The 21,716-nt window shown below is 42.7% G+C and overlaps 2 protein-coding genes across 2 annotated transcripts in view; one reads left to right on the forward strand and one right to left on the reverse strand.

The window, feature by feature from the left end:
• Positions 1-21,716, forward strand: part of ALDH18A1 (aldehyde dehydrogenase 18 family member A1) — a 948,333-nt gene that overhangs the window by 463,091 nt on the left and 463,526 nt on the right. The window lies entirely within an intron of this gene.
• CPN1 (carboxypeptidase N subunit 1) overlaps positions 12,509-21,716 on the reverse strand; it is a 68,492-nt gene continuing 59,284 nt past the window's right edge. Inside the window, exons 8-9 of the mRNA XM_030202937.1 lie at positions 17,261-17,379; positions 12,509-12,879 (exon numbers count right to left, since the gene is read on the reverse strand). Of these exons, the coding sequence (XP_030058797.1) occupies positions 12,730-12,879; positions 17,261-17,379 (269 nt within the window). The 3' untranslated portion in view covers positions 12,509-12,729. The remainder of the gene's footprint in view (positions 12,880-17,260; positions 17,380-21,716) is intronic.

Genomic DNA, 21,716 nt, shown 5'->3' on the forward strand with positions numbered 1-21,716 from the left:
TGGGTTTATGGTAGCCCTTTCCTTTAGAAAGGTGAAGCCTTCACTACATTCCTTTTGGCATCCCTTTTCCTCTGACACCTCTGAGGATGGGGAAGGTAAGGGATATTTTTATTTATTTCAAACATTTATATTCTGCTCATTCCACAGTTCAAGGCAGATTACAATAATAAAACATATATAATTAATGTACAGAAAATAAATAACAACATAAAAGGAAACAATATGAGAGATTTATCCAGTCACCATAGCCAAAATGACGTTAAGATCCTCACATGCTAAATGAGTAAACAATCCTAGGGGCTGTTTTATTAAGCTGAGGTAAAAGGGAGTTTGTGCTAGCAGCGGCAGCTGGGGTTTTGCCATGCACTAGGGCTCCTTTTACTGCAGCGGGTAAAAATGGCCAAAAATGGGTCATGTGGTACGTTCGCACTTGCTGCGCAGCCATTTTAGGGGGGAGTACTTACCCCCACCCATCGAGGTGGCGGTAAGTGCTTCCGTGCTAATCTGGTGGTAACCAGGCAGTGCCCTGCCAGGTAACTAACCCCCAACAGAAATATTTTTCTGCTATTGCTGGAAATGCCACGTGCTGGGGATGGAACTACCAGTGGTACGACGTTGGGCCGGCGGTAGTCCCAGATTGCCGTGCGGCAAGCCCGCGGTGGGCTTAACGTTGCTTAGTAAAAGGGTAAGTAAATTGATGGAAATGCTTCTAAAACAGAGTATAGTGAGCTTTCTGGAATCCAACAGATTGCAGGTCCCGAAGCAGCATGGCTTTACTAGAGGCGGCTTAGGACTAGATTCAGAAAATGGCGCCGACCAAAAAACGCTTAAGCTTTATTCTATAATCCCTGCCTAAAGTTCGGTGTGGTTTAAAGCATAACACTTTAGTGTTATGATCGCACGTAAATGTAGTCACGACCATTTGCATCAACAAAAACATGGTGCAAATGCCTGCACCTACATTTACACACAAAGGACCCTTATTCTGTAATTACAGGCGTAACTCAAAGCCATTCCCCTGCTCCACCCTAAGACGCTCATGGCCGTCCCCTTTCCATTACCTCTTTTTTTGGGTCGCACATAAAGTTTAGGCACGTAACACCCAATTAAATCTTATTAGTACCAATAAGTGCTTGTTAAAAAGTCAGTTATTGGCACTAATTGGGTTGTTATTCAATTAAATTGCACATGCAAATCAGGACCACGCCTAAATTTGGAAGTGCAATTTTTGGTGAGCTTTACAGAATCAGGGGGATATTGTTAGGACAGCAAAAAGGCTGTTCTAACTTTATGCACCAAGTTAACTGGGATCAGTTTGAGTATCAGCTAGTGCCTGGTTGACTTCCTGGTCAGCGCACATACCCAGATATTCAATGCTAGTTGAATATCACGTGCAGCTCTGAGTGGCTTACAAGTTGAGTATTACCCCTTAATGTCCTTCGTATTAGATTTGTCTAAGTCAATACACATTTACTGAAAACATATACCTCAATCACTAGTGAACAGTCTGAAGGCAGCAGCAGGGTCAAAACAGGCAAGAGACTGAATGATGGGATTCCAAGAAATCAAGATTATTAGTAACAGGAACACAAGGCAGACAAGGACTGGAGCAGAGGCCTAAGAGAACAGGCAGCAAATAGGAAATAGAACAAGAATGACAATGACCCAGAAAGGAGCACAACCGGGGCATAGAAGAAATAACCCTGGCTGGTTCCCAGAAGACCAATCAGAAAATAGTAGAACAACAAAGAGCAACAATTTGGTTGGACAACAGATCCAATGAGGCTAAATAGCTCCTCTAGGAAGAGCCGGGACTGGTCCATACTTGACCAGCTGAACTAGGATGAAAAGATAATGTTTCTGGGCTTTTATTGAGAGACTGCAGACAACCAATAGTTTCTAACATGGAAATAGATCTCTAGAATACCCAACTGATGTAACACTGGTCTGGGGTGACAGAAAAGCAAGACTTATACAACAATTTGTAATTCTCAGTTTAGACACTAGGGAGCAGCACAAAACTTAAGTGTAAGAACTACTTTGTGTACAGGACATACAGGTATGTAATCATGTAAACTTTTAACTACAGAGGCTAGGTGCAGAAATGCCAAGTCACTCATTAGGAGTGTGTCACTCTTGAAAGCTTTCTCACTCTTACACTCTTTGATATAGTAGAATTGGAAAAGGTGCAGCGAAGGGCGACTAAAATGATAGCGGGGATGGGCCGACTTCCTTATGAAGAAAGATTAAGGAGGCTAGGGCTATTCAGCTTGGAGAAGAGACGACTGAGGGGAGACATGATAGAGGTATATAAAATAATGAGTGGAGTGGAACAGGTGGATGTGAAGCGTCTGTTCACGCTTTCCAAAAATACTAGGACTAGGGGGCATGCAATGAAACTACAGTGTAGTAAATTTAAAACAAATCGGAGAAAGATTTTATTCTCCAAATGCATAATTAAACTCTGGAATTCGTTGCCAGAGAACGTGGTGAAGGCGGTTAGCTTGGCAAACTTTAAAAAGGGGTTAGACGGTTTCCTAAAGGACAAGTCCATAAACCACTTCTAAGTAAACTTGGGAAAAATCCACAATTCCAGGAATAATATGTATAGAATGTTTGTACGTTTGGGAAGCTTGCCAGGTGCCCTTGGCCTGGATTGGCCGCTGTCGTGGACAGGATGCTGGGCTCGATGGACCCTTGGTCTTTTCCCAGTGTGGCATTACTTATGTACTTATATTTATCATTCATCAGAGCTTTAGTACCAGTGCCCTGATCTTGATCACTGCTTTCATGAGAAGGAAACCTTAGAGAAGTAAATTAAGTGATCTAACCAGTAAGAAGAAATCTGAGCACACCTTCCTGCCTACCGTTTCCCCTTGCCCTGTCCTTTTTCCATTTACTGCAAGTACATGTGCTTGGAAACCGATGCACATACTTTTAACTACTGGGTGGAAGACAGTTTTCAGCTCAAAAAATGTACCCAAATTGCTCCCCATTTTTTATCTGTATTCTTTCAGAGGCTTCAAAGAAAAGTCAGTATCATTTAACACTGCCTTGATTCATTTGCAAAGCAATACCACACTTAAGTTGCATCATTCTAGATTTATACCCTGGATGTACCATCTGAAAAATCTCAATCTTTGGTTTTTAGTCTCACTCCTTGGCGTGGTAAATCTTGCTCTTTGAGGTGGTTCACCCTTGGCATCTCTGTAGGTGGCAAAGTATCTAACTGAGATCAGTTATCTTACCGGGCTGCAGCAGCTCTGTGTTGGGTTATACAGTATGTGCATATCATGAGCTCCTTGATAAATGTGTATTATTGTACCTTACTACCTTCTGTCCTTCCTCCTTCACAGTGGGTTACAACACAACAGTGGGTACCATTCACAAGACTGACAAGTGAGTATTCTTCATTCTTGTGCTGCTAATTGGTAGCTATGGTTTAGTAATTCTGTCCCCTGGTTCTCTCCGTGGTTATTGGTTTACTGTTTTTTCTGTGTAGGTCTCATGCAAGCTATTGAGCTTTGGGACTGTAAGACACAAAAAGCTGGTTTTAATTACTTAAACAGGACTGTTGGTGGTTGCTGCAGAAATCTGTGTGATTGTTAACTTGAGCATGTCAACTTTGCTTTATTGCTGGGAAAGATTTTGATTTATTAAGACATGCAGACTAACATCAGAGATACTGGAACTGGCTAGGGAGTTCTGAGGAGGAAATGACCCCCCATCAGCCAAAGCTCAACTCTTGTTCCCTGATAATGCTGCAAAGCCACAGTCTTGTCAGCCATCCAATAATAATCTCAGTGCTTTTCCCTTTCAGTTACAGACAGTTTCACTGCTTGGTAGAATCAAGAGTCCAGACCACCACAGGGCTTTGCATTTTTATGTTTCATGTGCCACAGTACATTAGGGAAGGGCTGTTGTTTGCAATGACATTGGAAATGTCTGCAACATATCCCATGTCGTTAACAAATGAAAATGAGCAAAATAAAGCATGTGTTTTTTTTCATTTGCTGATAATGCTGCACACTCTTTGCAAAGATGACACACTCTTTCAGACAGACTACGCACTTTTCCAAACAGTGCATGCATGAACCATCAGAAAAGAGTGTGCCCACTTTGCCTTTGCAAATTGTATACACTCTTTGCAAAGAGAGTGCACTATGTCAAAAGCGTGTGTACTCTTAACGAAAATGAAGAGTGGCCAAAATGAACAATGCTGCAAACGAAACAGTAAACAACACAAAATTAAAATTTTTGGCTTGCCTATTCTTGCAGTATATCCTACTGCTGCAGTGGTACAAAACTCCAGTTGCAGAGAACCTCACATAGGTGAGATTAACTGGGTTCATGGCTAAATGTATGCAAGATCAGACCTGTGGGAGGGTGGCTTTTGAGGACTAAAGCCCAACGCTCTAAGCCTGCAATGTCAGAGCTAGTTTATAGCTCTGTAGAAAGCTAGAATATTTTACTACCTTTCTACTTGAACAGCTGAGCTGGCCATATTTCAAGCCTTCACTGGATCTTGGTCGAGAGGATAGTGCCTTGAGCCAGGAAGAAGGCTCCGCCCTGTGCTCATACTAGAATCTAAACCCAGACCAGCCTCTTTACAGGGCTGATAGTGTAGCAGTTTAGGGCATAGTGTAGCCCAGAAGAATGGCCAGAGGTGTGTTTAATTACATTTTGTCACAAGAAAAATACAAGTTTGATAGGGCATCAGGAATTCCACAATGACTCAATGCTTATTTGCAGTAGATTAATATGATTACAAGTCCCAGTCTGCAATTAATAGGAAAGGAGTAAACGCTGTGAGCCAGCTGTGAGCTGCTCTGGAGTGAGGCAGGATCCCCTGTCTCCTGGGCAGATGAGTCATTACTGTTCTCTTATGCCAGATAATATATTAAGGCTTTTTTTTTCTGCCTGAGTAAAAAGGCACAGATTACACTGGCCATTTTAAATACATCTTGTACTAACTCACTTCTCATCCCTTTTTCCAGGGAAGATCATCCGAAGAAACTGCCTCCTTTTCTTATTTGGCAATGCTTACAGACAAATTGTCAGGAAACATTAAATTCACTTTCTTCTTTGCTCTGACTTGCTTTTCTGTTTGGATCTGAGGAAGAGGGTGATCGCTCTCGATAGATAGTGAATGAATGTATTAAGTTATTTCGATTATGACCCCAGGGTCACTAATTGTCCTGGGCCTGTTTCTTTGTACTCAGAAGAGATGATTAATATTATTGCTCAATTCTGTGCCAAACTGAGGAGTCTTTGTAATAATTTATGAGCTATGCTTAGAGCACAATAAGTATGGACTCAGTGTATATGCTAATCAGGACTGAACACCAGCCAAAACCAGCATTTCTGCCACATATGCAGATTCATTAAAAGATTTTATTAACTGCATATGTAAAGCGTGGAAATAGCATAGAAATTACGTTATTCTGTTTGCTAAGAATGCTGGACCTGGAGTGAAATGTAGCTCCTGAGTTGGGGCTGCAATTTACAAATGGAGAAGATGCTCTATTCTCAGCCCTTTGCCAAAAAAACAGACCCCCCCCCCCCTTCCAATCCCTTTCTCCTGAAACAAATTCCTAAACCCTGTGATCCTTTTCTTGTTTTGATCCCACAGATGAAGTATAAACTTCACAGTGCCACTAGGTGGCATTAGGTCATCACAGGAAACTGAGGCATTAACGTTTCAAAATGATTAGGGGTGTGAAACACAACAGAAGTTACTGTGCATTCCAGGACACAATGAATGAGCTTGCATAGTATTGAGGGGCTCAGCGCCCACTGCACCCCCAGAGTTGCCACCTATGGGTAAGAGACTCTCCTTTAGCAGGGGAAGAAGGGGAATGGGACAGCAGGAGGCTGATTGTTACAGACAGGATGGACTGGGGAAGGTCTGAAGCAGTGTTCTTCATTGCAAGGTGTGGGGGGACCCCTGATTCTTTCCCTAGTACAGTCTCTCCCCCCACCCCTCACCTTTTCCTTAGCTTGCTACTGACAGATCTCCATAACAGTTATTCTGTTTAATACTTGTACCGTGCAGCTCTTGGTGAGTTTCAGCTGTGTACTGCCTAAAATCCCACTCTATTCTCACAGGGCTGAGAGAGCACCGTGCAGTTCAAATATACTGCAAGTTATGTGGTGCTGGAAGAAAATAAAATAGCTTTTCAAAAGGTAGCACCATAAACAGCTCCAGGGAAAGTAAACCAGGTCTAGTAAACCAAAGATCTTCATACATCCCAGAAATCTGAAGAAGAAGAAACAATAGACCCCCACCCCCATACACCTGGAGGATACAAAATCAAAAGGCAAAACACTTATCTAGCTATACCCACACGAATGCCTGCCTACCACCATCAAGTAACCCCTAAAACTAAAACTTGGGCCTAGTAAATGCCAGGTCAGCCAATAAAAAATTACCTATGATCATTGATGTCATCAGTGAATACTGTCTAGACATCTTGGGAATAACTGAGACCTGGCTGGATGAAAGCGGAGGAGTACCATTGGCTGAACTATGCCCTATAGGATTCACAATTCTGCACCAACCAAGACAAGGGAAGCGGGGTGGAGGGGTAGTATTCCTGATCCAAGAGACAAACTGCATAGTGTCTGCATCCCTCACCTGTCTGAGTCAGAATGCCTCCTAATCCAGTTGGGAAATAAGGAACCAATGTGGCTGCTCATGGTCTACAGAGCATCTCACAATACATCATCAGTGCAAGAACTGCTAAATCTGGTGACTAAGGTAACCCTGAGCTACCCTAGGTTACTGATCATGGGAGACTTTAACCTACATATCAAAACTCCAGACACCACCACTGCTGCTTTCCTTGATATGATGACAGCTCTAGGATTTACTCAGGTGAACAAATCTCCAAACCATGAAGAGGGCCATATGCTAGATTTTATGTTCTGCAAAGGGGTCAACATCTTTGAACACAAGGCTAGTGGCACTGAAATAACACGCCTATCATGGACTGACCATTTTCTAATCAAATTTTCTATTAATGACTACATAAAACAGATAGGCCCAACCAAAGTTTGGAAGAAAATTCAAGACATGAGAAATCTGACTGCTGATAATTTCCTAGAGACCTTGTCCTACTTCCATGTGGATGAAAAGATGATGACAGTGACAGATCAGGTTGATATCTGGAATGTATGCTTAGCAATGGCATTAGAAAAAAATGGCCCCTCTAAAGAAGGTCTATGCTCTATGCACAAATGTACCCCATGGTTCTTCCCAGAATTACAGGTCCTTAAGCCTCAAGGATGCCAACTTGAAAGAAAATTTCACCTTGATGAAAACAGGCTCAACTGTAAGAAACAAATGACAATGTACCGCCAGGCCTTAACAACAGCCAAAAAACAATATTTGGGTGTTTCATGCTTTGCCTTTGCAAGAGATCTTTTAGCCTTGTCTTTGTGTTCCTGTTTTGTGCCAGTTCCTGCCTAGTCAAGTTCCTGCTCCAGCTTTGACAAGTTCCTGTCTTGTTCCTGTGAGTTTTGCTCTTGAAGCTTTGTTACTGTGTATCTTGCTTCTGAAGCTTTGTTCCTGCAAAGCTTGTTCCTGAAGCCTTGCTCCTGTGTACTCTGTTCCTGGTTCCTGCTACAGCCAAGCTCTAGTCCTGGTTCCTGCTATAGCCAAGCTCTGTTCCTGCTACAGCCAAGCCCTGATCCTGATTGCTGCTACAGCCAAGCTTTGTTCCCAGTTCCTTCTATAGCCAAGCCCTGATCCTGATTCCTGCTACAGTTAAACTCTGTTCTTGGTTCCTGCTACAGCCAAGATGTGATCCTGATTTCTGCTTCAGTTAAGCTCTGTTCCTAGTTTCTGCTCCAGCCAAGTCCTGTTTCTGCTTTGTCCTCTAGCCTTGCCTCTGTTTTTTCCTGTAACCTTGCCTTGTCTGTCCAGTCTAGTCCTGTCCGGTCCGGATCCAGTTCTTGCATTGTCCTTGTCTTGCCTTTTCTGTACCCAGTTTGAACCTAGTTCTGTGTCTTGCCTTGTTCTGCCTGGGTTCGGACCCAGTTTTAATCTCGTTCCAAGGCTTGCCTTGTTCTGCCTGGGTGTCAGTTCTAGCCCTTTGCCTTGTTTTCCTCGTCTGGATCCAGTCCATTATTCATACTGCCTTGGAGCTTGGGGCCACTAACCCATGACCCAATGCTCCCAGCACACATCTTAAGGGGGCTAGGCATTAAAAGATTCTCCTTCCCCTTCCTCCTGAAGACCCTGCCCCCAAACATATTTCACCTCCTGAAGTCCCCCCTAAACACATCCCTCTCCCAAAGACCTCCCCATCACAATCCCTGTCTTTGGAGAGCCCCTTTTACCCTCCTGTTGGCTCCCCTGGGCTTACCTGTTCAAATTCCTGGTGTTCAGGGGTTCCTGTGTAAGACCAATCCCCAGTCACTCTTGCCTCTGCTGGTGCTAGGTTCAAAACAGTGCTAGTGACCATTAGCAGTAGTCTCTTGCTACTAGTTGTTAAGTTGCACTTTAAGGCAAGCTGCAGTATTCAATTAGGATAATAATGAGGTATTTTTCATACATTTGCATGCTTAGCATCTCATGTCTCCTTGGTAACTTGTATTAACATGCTTTACAGTAACATAAAACAGGTTATTTCAATTTAACATGCATTAAGAGGCAAATAATGTGCATTATTTCTGTAATGCATCTTAATAACTACCTATTAGCACAGCAGTTCAGAGCTAGGAAAAATTCAGAGATGATTCAAATAATCAGGTTCTTGACAGAATCTGTAGTAACTACAGATAAAGAATTTTTAGAGCAATTCCAGGAATATTACACTGGACTTTACTTTTCTGAACTATCTTCCAACTCAGAAGGATTTAGAGAATTTGCTAAAGACCTACATCATTCTAGTCTTATCCAGAATCAGCAAGACAGGTTAGAGGAAGAGATCTCTGTGGCAGAGATTATAAAATCCCTCACTGATGATACAGTTCAGCCACCTTGCAGCAGGTGGCACTAGTCTGCCAAGGCTGAGGCTGATGCTGAGTCAGAGGCAAGAGGCTCAGATCAGGTTGGAGCTAAAAGCCCTGAGGCTGAATAGATTAGAGAGGCCCTGATATAGAGGTTTCCAGGAGGGAGGTCCAGAGAGGAGAGGACTCCACTGCAAGCTGAGTTATTGTGCCTGAGGAGACAACCAGGGAAGTGGTGGGGCTCAGGCTTCATTTATATCAGAGTTGTGTGGGAAGACTGGCAAGGTAGGAGACACCTTGAGTTACATTCAGAAAGTACTTCTTTTGATGTGAATAGACAATGTATTGGGCTAGGCTGGGAGCTAGCCCTAATTAGGGACTGGACTTGTGCTGGATGAAAGCCAGTGAAGTAACAGGGGGCACCTGGTGTGTCAAATAAAATATTTTCCCTTTTTCTTGCAAACCCTGTGTGTCTGAGTTTGTGCCTGATCCAAGCCACACCCTTGACCACATTACCACATCGTGGATAGTTAGGTTTCTGAAATCCAGTGGATTGTACGTCTCAAGGCGGCATGCTTTTACTAGAGGTAGGTCTTGTCAGACCAATCTGGTTAATTTCTTTGATTGGGTAACCAGACTGTTGGATCAAGGGAGAGCACTAGATGTGGTATAACTTTTGATACGGTTCTGCACAGGTGACATAAATAAACTGAGCACCCTTGGTATGGGTCCTAAAGTGACTAACTGGGTTAGGAAATTGTTCAATGGAAGATAACAAAGGTAAATTGAGTTCACTCCGAGGAAAGGATGTTAACAGTGATGTGCCTCAGGGATTGGTTCTTGTCTGGTTCTTTTTAACAGTTTTGTGAACAATTTTGCAGAAGGGCTGTCAGGAAAGGTTTGTCTTTTTGCAGATGATACCAAAATCTGCAATAGGGTAGACATCCATGATGGTGTAGATAGCATGAGAAAGGATCTAGCAGCTAATATTTAATGTTAAAATATTCAGGGTCATGCATTTGAGCTGCAAAAACAAGGAAGCAGTACAGTATAGGGAGTGAAGTACTTTGGTGCACAAAAGAAGAACAGGACTTGGGGGTGATCATATCTTATGAACTCAAAGTGACCAAACAAGTAGAAAAGATAACGGCTGAAGCTGATAGGAAGCCCTGGAATGAGGGGGCATGGGAAAGGGACTTGATACATTGCCTTTCTGTGGTTACAATCAAAGCAATTTATATATCATATACAGGTACATATTTTGTACTTGGGGCAGTGAAGGATTAAGTGACTTGCCCAGAGTCACAAGAAGCTATTGTGGGAATTGAACCCAGTTCATTAGGATCAAAGGCTACTATACTAAGCACTAGGCTACTCCTTCACTTGGGATTAAAGTGAAAGGGGATAGACTCATGAGTAATCTAAGGAAATACATTTTTACAGAAACAGTGGTGGATTAATGGCATGCCCTCCCACTGGAGGTGGTGGAGACAAAGACTGTATCTAAGAAAATATGAGTCAAGCACATAGGGAGAGGAAGAGATAGTGGATTGTATGGATGGGCATGATGGATGGAAGTTTGTATGTAATTATATTTGGGATCCGGAAGTTCTTCTATCAAAAATTAATCTGGAAATCATCACTGTTCCATACAGCCATAAGAAAAGAGAAAGCACAGCTATTGGATTTCTTGCTTTTGATTTCATTTAAGATACAACTTCTTAATTGAAAAGACGACTAGATTTTATTTGTGATGAAACAACTTTTGTATTGTCCACAAATATGAAATTGCCTGTGCAGAAAAATGAAATAGTTTTAATAGTTTAAAATAATTTGATATACCATCCTTTTTGTCAGACAAGTTAGAGTAGTTTACAATAAATAAAATCTTAAAAGAGGCTAATCCTACCTGTGAAACCTGTTGTTCAAACTTCAACCCTGAATCAGTCCAAACCCCCAAATACTTAAAAGGATCCGAGAGCTGTACTTTACCTTATAGGAACTGAGGTAACACTGTAGGCCACTGTAAATGCCCTACCAACCAACAGGTCATGGTCTTCCCTATATTCAAAATCAATTGATTTTGACTCATTCAGCCTTCCACAGCCACCAAACAACCTTCAGTGCAGTTAGATCCAGATCGGCAGGTCAACAGAAACCCACCAACAAAACATCATCAGTGTACACATTGGCACACACTGCAGACTGTTGAATAATCTGCAACAATGGGGCCAAACACAGGTTGAACAGTGCAGGTGATAAGGCAGACCCTTGCGGGACTCCACACTGCAATGTGTGAACTGTTGAACATTCTTCTCCCACTTGTACCACAAATGAGGCGTCCTGAAGAAAAGATGCAAACCAATGTAACATCTGACCGCATATTCCCAACAGACTCAACCGTTGTAACAGCACCCCATGATCCAACACATCAAAAGAAGCAGTAAGGTTTAGGGATATTGCCAAAGCCACTCTACCCTTATCTAACTCTGCTCTAACATCGCTCAGCAATAATGCTAACAATGTCTCAGCTCTATAACCTTCCCTAAACCCTGACTGCATGGGACTTAATGCCCCAGCCTTATCTACATAATGAGTTGCCAAAATACTACCTGCTCCACTAGTTTTGCCATCAAACTCAAATTTGATATAGGCCTATAATTAGCCACCTCTAGGACATCTTTCCAACTAGAGACATATAAAAGGCTTGTGAGAAGCAGGAAGATATGGAATCCCTAGACAATTTTCGTACTGCTTGATGTGTCAGCTCTTGGTTTTCCTGAGTAATGTCAGATGGCATTTGATGACTGGTTGATATCTTGTTTCATGTTGTTGATGAATGTCCATTCAATAATAATAAAAAAAAAAGATTTGAAGACACAAAAAATATGAAGCTCAATTATTCATTTTTGCAGGATCATTCTGGGAATGTGATGGGGTAGTTTAATTTACAAAATCACAGGGGAGGGGGCTGAGGGCCTAAGGGCCTAAGGGAAGATGATTATGGAAGGGCTCAATGCTAAATGTTCACCTAGAGTGGTTAAAAGCCTTTTACAGGCCCTTGTAAGAATAGAAAGTTAACAGAATCAGGTAAGGTTCACACACCAGCACAAATGCAAAGACTATCTTAGGGCCCTTTTACTAAGAAGCACTAAATAGTGGCCTCTGCTATCCCCAGCCTGGGTCTTTCCCGTGTGCTAAGACCACTTTTAGTGCTGCCAGGATATTTTCTATTTCGGCAATAAGGGTCACACACTGAGTTTCCCATTAGCGCATGACCACTTACTGATATCTATTTTGTAGGCACTAAGGGCTGACACGCTAATCAGTTAGCACGCAGCAATGTAGCTGTGCTAAACAATTAGATCACACCTAATCTCGGCCTCACAGTAATGCATTTTAACCTGTGGTAAGCATGCATTAGTGCTTACCACAGCTTACATCCTCTCGAATGTGTCTTTCCTCTTTGGTTCTAATTTACTATTGAAGCTGTAAGGAAAAAAAAAAGGATTTAAAAAAATAGCTACTGCACAGAAGAAGCCAACTAGAGACATATAAAAGACATCTGACATTTTATTACTGCCATAAACATTTCTTTCTAAATTAACTTAATATTCCTCTTTCTGTACTTAAATATGATATATGTTACAAAATAGGCAATTCTCTTTTAATTTATTGTTTGGTGGATTTGGTTTGGATTTTGAAACTTCCTGCTGCACTCTGGCTTTCTCAGTCCATGGTTACTCCAGTTGGATTTGAGGATGTGAGCATCCTTCAGTTTCCAATACGGCTTTTATCTCTGGGGTTCTTCCTGAGTGCTCTCGGAATGATCTTCTTTAGATGGGCTTTGCTGTTCAAGTTCTTAACAGGAGTCTTTTCTTCTTGTACGTTCAATGCTTTATCTGTCTGGAGTTGGAAATTCACCTGGAAGGAAAAAAATGTATAATCTCACTGCCTGGTTGGCAGAATACCTTTTTGCTACTAATTGGGTTTCTGCCAGGTACTTGTGACCTGAACTGGCCACTGTTGGAAGCAGGATACTGGACTAGATGAACCACTGGTCTGACCCAGTATGGCTATTCTTATGTTCTAAGAAGCTAATCCTTCTGCTGACATTAGTATTTTCCCACCTACTTCATTGAGATATCTCCTAAAAGGCAATTTTGTAACTTGACACCAGGGGTGTAGCTAGACCTCGGCGGGAGGGGTGTCCAGAGCCCAAGGTGGGGGGGGGCACAGTTTAGCCCGCCTCCCCCAGCCGCCGACACCCCGCCTCCGCCGAACCCCCCTCCTGCCGTTGACCCTCCCCCGTCGCCGCTGCCGCCAGTTACCTTTGCTGGCGGGGGTCCCCAACCCTCGCCAGCTGAAGTCTTCTTCAGCACCGGTCTCCGGCGCCTTCGCTGATCTGTTTCTGACTCCTGACGTCCTGTATGCATGTCCTGCACGGGCCACATACAGGACGTGCACGCAGGACGTCAGGACTGACAGAAACAGATCAGCGAAGGCACCAGAGACCGGCACTGAAGAAGACTTCAGCTGGCGGGGGTTGGGGAGCGGGGATCAAAAGTGGTGGGGGAGGGTTGGCGGTGGGGGGGGGGGTCAAAAATAGAGGGGGCCAGGGCTAAATCTGTGGGGGTCCATTCCCCAATGGCCCCACCTAGCTACACCCCTGCTTGACATCCAAAGTTAGGCACCAATAGTAGACTTAGGGGTATATTCTATAAGTAGCATCTGAAAATTGGTGCTGAAAATTTAACATGCTTAGCGTGACTCTATAAAGAGCACACATCCTCTGAACATTAGCAGCTGGGCTGGCCAGCATGATTTAACTGGTGAAAAGCCTGTTAATTTGGACCATCACATAATTAACTTGCTTTTACTTTAAAAATATGCAGGCCAAATTGAACCAGTGGCAGTAAGGAATTGTATAAACACTTTTTGCCACCAGCTAACTTAGACCTAGAAATTTAGTGATGGGACATATCCCGGCCCCCGCATTGAATATCCGTGTCAGCTAGTCCTTTGCATTGTAGAAAAATATTGACCTGACTGGCCATTAAGTGGATACAGCCTCTCAGTGTTCCGGGGCAGAGGGAGCTGCAGCGAAGTTAGCGAAGTCAGCGAACTCAGCTGACAGGCGCGCGCCGTGGCACCCCCCAGCGGCGTGCACCCTGGGCGGACCGCCCCCCCTTGGTACGCCACTGCAGCCACTATTCAGTCCCCTACCTACATAGCTAATGGCTGCCATTTTTCTCTATATGCAGGAGCAAACTTAGAGGGGCATAATCGAACGCGAACGCCCATTTGTAAAAACGTCCATCTCCGAGAACGGGTCCGTGAAGGGGCGGGCCGAACTGTATTTTCGAAAAAAATGGACGTCCATCTTTTTTTTCGAAAATACATTGGATTAGGGCGTTTTTTGAGCTGGGCGTTTTTGTTTTTTAGCGATAATCGAAACCAAAGCGTCCCAGCTCAAAAACGACCAAATCCAAGGCATTTGGTCGTGGGAGGGGCCAGCATTCATAGTGCACTGGTCCCCCTAAGATGCCTCTATGCCAGCCTCAAATATCATACCTAGCCCCATGACAGTAGTATGCAGGTCCCCAGAGCAATTTTACTTTAGTTGGTGCTGCGCGGGACCCATGCAGAGAGGAAAAATCGGAAGAAGAAAAAACAAGCAAGCAAGTGCAGTCAGGGACGTCCAAATTAAAAGATAGTAAAAGGGAGAATTGAACCAGCAACCTTTTGATTACAAGCTCAGTGCTCTAGCCAGTGCACCACTGATTAGACGTTCTTTCCTTTCCATTAAGTCCCTCCAAGTTTCTGTCAGCCAATCACAGCTCATTTAGCTGACATCTGTGTCAGCTAAACAGCGGTGATTGGCTAACAGAAACTTGAAGGGACTTAATGGAAAGGGAAGGATATCTAAGCACCTGAATAATGTGGCTCACTGGCTAGTGCACTGAGCTTGTAATCAGAAGGTTGCTGGTTCGATTCCACCTCTTACTATCCTGGTAATTTAGATGTCCCCGACTGCACTTGCTTGTTTTTTTTTTTTTCTTCCGATTTTTCCTCTCTGCATGGGTCCCGCACAGCACTAACTAAACTAAAATTACTTCGGGGACCTGCATACTGCTGTCATGGAGCTGGGGATGACATTTGAGGCTGGCTTACAAGTTGGGAAAATAGTGTTTAACATTCATTTTTTTTTTTGGTGGGAGGGGGTTAGTGACCACTGGGGGAGTCAGGGGAGGTCATCCCCGGTTCCCTCCGTGAAAAAAACGGGTCCAACAAAAGTGACCTAAATTCTCTCTGAAAACGCCCTTCTTTTTTCCATTATCGGCCGAGCACGCACATCTCTGCTCAGCCGATAACCACGCCTCAGTCCCGCCTTCACCACGCCTCCGACACGCCCCCGTCAACTTTATGCGTTCCCGCGACGGAGTGCAGTTGGAAACGCCCAAAATCGGCTTTCGATTATACCGATTTGGGCACCCACAAGAGAAAGACGTCCATCTCCCGATTTAGGTCGGAATTTGGGCGTTTTTCTCTTTCGAAAATAAGCCTCAGAGTGATGCATGCCTCTTCCCTGATGAAGATTCTCGAAACCTGGCCATGTTGGCAGAGGTTTGACCTGGGAGAAATATCGCTGCTGAAAGTTGTTTAAAAGCTAAGTAGCTAAATAGTAGTTGTTTAAGTCAACGTATATAAGTACATTTGGATATAAAAATATAAAAAAAAGAAAAAATAGTAAAGATAATTAAGATCATATACGGGTTGATCAATGAACAACGGGGTGTCACCAATGCAATGTTGGGGAGTTCCCCTGATGGTGAAGGTGATCAAAGAAATCTGATGATCCCCGTTCAAGATACAATGTGCAGCTATATATAAATGTGGTTGTTGCTGTGATCGATATCATCTATAAATGTAGGAAATTGAAAAGTGTTTGTGATATGCTTTAGAGTTTGAATTCAACTCCACACTATAAGGATACGGTCTCTTTAATTTGATTGCACAACTAAATTTAGTCACGCGGCTAGGCACTCAACATATTCTATAATCCATGTCAAAATTTAGGTCTATTCTATAAAGTACATCTAAATTTAGAATATGCCTAATTATAGAATATGCCTAGGCGTATTTTTTGGTGTAGATTTTTCAGGCACCATATATAGAATCTAGCCCTAAATTTTTGTCTCACTTGATCTTCAGGTCTCCCCCCAATCAATGAGCCTCTCCTCTATTGCAAGCACTCCATTGGCTCCCCATAAAAGCCAGAATAAGTTTCAAGATCATAATATTAGTCTTTACAACCCTCCAGGGTCTTACCCCCACCTACATGATCACATTAATCGACCTCCCACTAAGGAACACCCTGACGGACACCCGAACTACCTTCTACTCCACTTCCCAAACTGTCAAGGTGTAATATACAAATCTCTGTACGGCACACGATTCTCCTATCTCGCAACCAAGACCTGGAATACCCTACCCTTAAACATTAGAAAGATAACTGACTACCTTACATTTTGCAATATGTTAAAATCATTCCTCTTCACAGAAGTTTTTACCAACACAGGGTAATCCATCAAAGACCGCTCATACAACAAAATACGTGTGGCAGATTTTGAATATCTTGCTCTACCATAATGACACACAGCTACACTGTTATCATGTTCCATGTTACACTGTAAAACTGTTGATTGCAGTTCTCTGTTTTAATGAAAGCCAAATAGAACCAAATTTTTGATTTGGATGATGTGGGTTATAAGACTAAATAAATGGAAATGGATTGTCTGAAAATGTCCGTCACTCAGTCTAATAGGGTGTGTGGGGGTTCCATAGCATGTGTATGTTCAGTCACAATTAGGGAGCATCCTCAGTGGTGGGTTTAGGATGGCAATTGCAAAAATATACATAAATTTTTATTTATTTATGTAAAAATTTCTATTCTGCCTACAACTAAGTGGATCACAAAGATACATAGATAAAGTCACAAAAAACAGAAGATACTCTTAACAAGTCCATAACAAAGGAGTCAACCTCATCTACTCATGCTATTTTCCAGCAGAAAACGTTTGGCAGAAAAAGCACATGCAATACCCATAAATCCTTTGTACCCATGGACAATGCATGCTTATTTTCCCATGCAAAATCAGGTACAGTTTTCACCCACAGGCTCCCCCCCTCCCCCGAATTGCCTTCCATTAATCCTCTTCTCTCCCATGTGAATATGGGATGAGCATTTATAACAACATGTCATCCAACATCCAAACCAAAATGTCAATTGAGTAGGACCAACCTGTAGAGGTTCTGCTGGGCCAACTGTCACTTTCACACTTTGTGATTTGCGTTCTGGTGCTGATGCACTCACAGTGTAGGTACCTGGTAACAACAGCCGAAAATAATCCCCCATCTCACCTAAGTGAAAAAAAAAAAAAGAGAAAATTTCAAAATTAAACACCTTTGGTAGACTAAGGGTGGGGGAGGAGAAGTTATCAACTTGGGCTACCTTTAAGCAGGGCTGCCGAGAGGAGGGGGCGGGTGGGGGGGGGGACAAAATTTACCAGGTCCAGCCTCCAAGGGGGTACCCAGGGCCAGCAAGCAACAAGCGTCATCCTGCTTGCCTGCTTCCGAGTCTGTCTCTCTCCTGCTCCTGCGTGCCAGAACCTGGATGAGTTAATGCAATTATCTGGGTCCCGGCATACAGAAGCAGGAGATGACAGACCGAGGGAGGAACAGTCATACATAGGAAGGTAAGAGGGTGGGCAGGGGTGGCAGTCCAGGTGTGTGTGGGGGGGGGGGGGGGGCGGTTCTGCCTGAGGCCCGGCTATGTCTTTTGTCAGCCCTGGCTTCAAGATGGTTTTTTTTCTACTATTAACCTCAGATATTAGTAACTAGGTCTCATTGCATAAAATGAGGTCTGTCCTAAACAGCTGAAGTTGTAGTAAAATAATCTGTCTTAACGGTAGCCCACATTGATAACTTCCCCCCTAAAACTCAGACCCAATTTTTCATCTATGTACGTATGTATCTGAAGGGCTCCACTGAGATTTGTGCTAGAGCGGTGTGTCCTTGTAGCAGGCTATGCCATGCAGAATAGAATGAAGGACTGCACCATGCTTGGGGAGTTGTTATGCCTGATGCCTAAATCTCTATTAGCCAGATACCCGTAGTGACTGTGAGCATGTACATTGGTGTTTTATGTGCTCAAGTAGGTGCTTATAACCATATCTAGGGGAACACACACATAAAGGTAGGCATTCAGAAGCCATAGGGGCCCTTTTACTAAGGTGATTCACTTTGGAACTACCGCATAAACCAGGTGGTAAATTCCATTTTTTATGCACATCCGATATGCACAGCGGAAAAATATTTTTTATTTTCTAGTGCATGGTGCTAACTGGGCGGTAACCGGCAGTGTACGCGTTCTGTTGATTACCGCCTGGTTAACGCGTGAGACCTTACCGCTAAGTCAATGAGTGGCGGTAAGGTCTCAGGCCCAAAATGGATGCGCACCAATTTTTATTTTGCCACGCATCCATTTTCATTCCCCCCAAAAAAGGCCTTTTTTGCAGGCGCGCTGAAAAATGGACCGGCACACATTACAAACATGCACCTACACTAGCGCAAGCCATTTGTTTTTTGTGCGCCTTAGTAAAAGGACCCCCTCAGCATCCAGTTTTATGAGATATACATGTAGGTGTTCATGGAGGCAGAGAGGCAGTTATATATATGTAGTTTACAAAATATAAGCACCGACTCCTGTTTTATGATGGTTATTTGTTGTTATTATTACAATCATGTGCTTTTTACTACTACTACTACTTATCCTTTCTGTAGCGCTACTAGACGTACGCAGCGCTGTACACTTGAACATGAAGAGACAGCCCCTGCTCGACAGAGCTTACAATCTAATTAGGACAGACAAACAGGACAAACAAGAGATAAGGGAATATTAAAGTGAGAATGATAAAATAAGGGTTCTGATACTGTACACCGCCTTGAGTGAATTCCTTCAAAAAGGCGGTAAATAAATCCTAATAAATAAATACCAGTATATGCATGCAGCTCAGAACAGCTGTAACTTTATGTGCAAGCATACAGGCACACTTGTTGTCTTTATACCATAGATGGAATAGCCTAATGGGTAGAGCAATGGGCTGAGAACCAGGGAAGTCCAGTAAACATTACACTGTGTTTCCTTGTGATCTTGGGCAAGTCACTTAACCCTCCATTGCTCCAGGTATGAACATACAAGCCCTTTTATGAAAGTTTAGCGCACGCCAATGGAATTAGTGCATGATAAATGCTGCACATCCTACTTTATAACTATGGGCCACGTGGCACTTAACACATGATAATAATGTCTGTTAGCACAGGTTAAGCTTTACTAGAAGGGCCCCTTAGACTGAGCCCTCGAGGGACAGGGAAATACCTCGTCTATCTGAATGTCACTCACCTTGAGCTACAACTGAAAAAAAGCATGAGCTAAAGATAAAATCCCTTCTCTATGTACCTTCCCTGCCTAGACATGTTATAATAAAACTGTCCTCGCTATGAATATGTTTAGTTGGGTTGGATGGATGCAAGATCTCTTTCCCTACTGGACTTTTGAGTTGCAGATTCCACTAGCTTAGGCCATTAGGACTCCATTCACCAGCCTCTTCTTTTGAGAAAACTGTAAATAGGAAGGGATTCAAGCAAATATTTTCTATCTGTGAGTAAGGTAAGATTTGATTTGGTCCGAAGATAAAAGTTGTCCAATATACTTGAAGCATGAATCTTCTAACTCTCCAAATTGGTATTAAAAAAAAAGGAATAAACAGAGATAGATAAATTGTTCTGAAAAGATAAATATTTATCATAAGTACCCAACTTTACATATACCAGATGCCACACTAATAAAGTATGAGCAACCACTGAACTATATCTCACTACTATAAATAGCCTAATTTGTGGATAAGGGGGGAGGTGTCTGAAGCAATTAAGGGGGAAGTTACTAACGTGGGTTACTGTTAAGATGTGTTATTTTACTGTTAATACCAGTTATTACTCCCCCCGCCCCTGCAGTCCCCGGTCTCACCTGCCTGCCTCCACAGCTCCGGGCCCCCTGCATTCAAAGCTGCAGTCGCAGATCACCTCTCTTCGGGCCTTCCCTCCCTGTGTCCCGCCCTCGTCTGATGTAACTTCCAGTTTCCGCGAGGGTGGGACACAGGGAGGGAAGGCCCGAAGGGAGGCGATCTGTGACTGCCGCTTCAAATGCAGGGGGCCCGGAGCCGAGGAGGCAGGCAGGTGAGACCGAGGACTGCAGCGCCGGCGGCCTGACCCCGGCACCGGGCCCCCCTTGGAGGCCCGGTCCCAAGGAATTTTGCCCCCCCCCCCCGCCCCCCCTCGGCATCCTGTGCCAGTTATTCACACACTAAAAATTAGTTTTCAGTAAAAGTCTATACATAATCATTGAAGGGAAAATATCAAGGAAAACTACTGTAGTTGCATTTAATTTTAAAAAGAAGGACTATGATATAATGAAGAAATTAGAAACTAATAGGAGGGATTGCAAGGATTAAAATTTTCCATGTAGTGTAGAAAAGCATTGATGCAAGCAGCTTATGGATTTGAATCTAAGCACGTAGCCTGTAAGTTGGATCAACTGGATAGTGGTTTTTACTATTTCAGAGAAGCCACATGTGTTCTCTCTGAAGAAGCCATTGTTGGCTAAACATGGGTCCATGGTGGAGAATATTTCATGAACTTCAATAGTTGAAAGGGTTTATGTAAATTTTTACTACACAATTCTCTAAGCTTTACTTTGATTAATTGGAATCTACCATAAACCTATGAAGTTGAAACTATAAGTTAAGAACTTTCATTTTATGCTTTTATATGGTTTGAAGAATGTGTATATTTTGCCACAGCTTGACAAGATGAGAAGGGTTTTTCATGTGCAATGAGTTGATGAAAAATAATTCATATGAAACAGTTTTTCCCTTTAAAAATACAATAGTAAAGGTTATTAATATAATACAATTTTAGACTATTATTCTAGACATAATGGATTATCCTAAATCCTGATTTGTTTTATAAATTTCATTTGAATTTAGGATTTTTAAATATATATAGTGATATTTTTAAATTGTGTTCCTCCTGGATAATAAATGAACTCTGTTTACAAGTACAAGTGCTATCCTTTTTATGTATTTTATTTTAAAAAGGAGAATGGAGGACTGTTGGATGGATTCATAAAGCTTTGTTTGTATTTTTCCTCAAGTTTTTTGGAATGTCCTACAAAGTTGTTGTTCTTTTTTTAATTAAAATATGTAATAAGGATACCACTTATTTTTGGGATATACTTTTTGCCCTGTTCAGGTTGGTGGTTTTGGCCTCCTTCTTTACCAGATTGTAATGCACTGTTTACAAATGCCATCTTAGTCAATCAGACCAAATTTATTCCACATATTGTCAAAGGTCAATAGAGCACCAACATACTTCCAGCATCACACACACACACACACACACACACACACACACACACACACACACACACATATGTATATATATATATATATATATATATATATATATATATATTCATATAAGGAGGGTCACTACATATAAGCGGGCCAGAGCCCCTCCTGTCCACTTTAATAGCTTTGAATATCAGGTGGCTACTGTCTCTGATTTGAAGAGAGTATACAAGAAACTGAAGAGAGTGCTCTGTCAGCTTGATATAGCCATCTTTCATTAGAAATTCCACG

Source organism: Microcaecilia unicolor, chromosome 5, assembly GCF_901765095.1.
Source record: "Microcaecilia unicolor chromosome 5, aMicUni1.1, whole genome shotgun sequence".
NCBI lineage: Eukaryota > Metazoa > Chordata > Amphibia > Gymnophiona > Siphonopidae > Microcaecilia > Microcaecilia unicolor.